At 69.1% G+C, this 204-nt stretch overlaps 1 protein-coding gene across 1 annotated transcript in view; it reads right to left on the reverse strand.

Annotated features, from left to right (window-relative positions):
* The window catches only part of LOC104495555 (protein FAM131A-like), a gene marked incomplete at both ends in the record, with an annotated part of 1,254 nt that extends 1,141 nt beyond the window's left edge, over window positions 1-113 (reverse strand). The window contains one exon of the mRNA XM_010138533.1: window positions 9-113. Coding sequence (XP_010136835.1) covers window positions 9-113 — 105 coding nt within the window. The remainder of the gene's footprint in view (window positions 1-8) is intronic.
* Window positions 114-204: the final 91 nt, after the last annotated feature.

Below are 204 nucleotides of genomic sequence, written 5' to 3' on the forward strand. Positions count from 1 at the left end.
GGGGGCGCGTTCCTCTGAGTTCCCCCGCCCCTTCCACTCGATGAGGTGGGCAACGCGGCCCTGCGCCATGGCCGTCGGCTTCGTCACGTGCTCCTTCACCACCTGCGAGATGCCTGAGAGACGTGTCCCTGCATCAGCACCCCCCGGGCACCTCCATGGAGCCCATGCACCCCCCTCCTCCAGACCCTGGGACCTGACACCCCC

This window comes from Buceros rhinoceros, unplaced genomic scaffold, assembly GCF_000710305.1.
Source record: "Buceros rhinoceros silvestris isolate BGI_N320 unplaced genomic scaffold, ASM71030v1 scaffold22396, whole genome shotgun sequence".
Lineage (NCBI taxonomy): Eukaryota > Metazoa > Chordata > Aves > Bucerotiformes > Bucerotidae > Buceros > Buceros rhinoceros.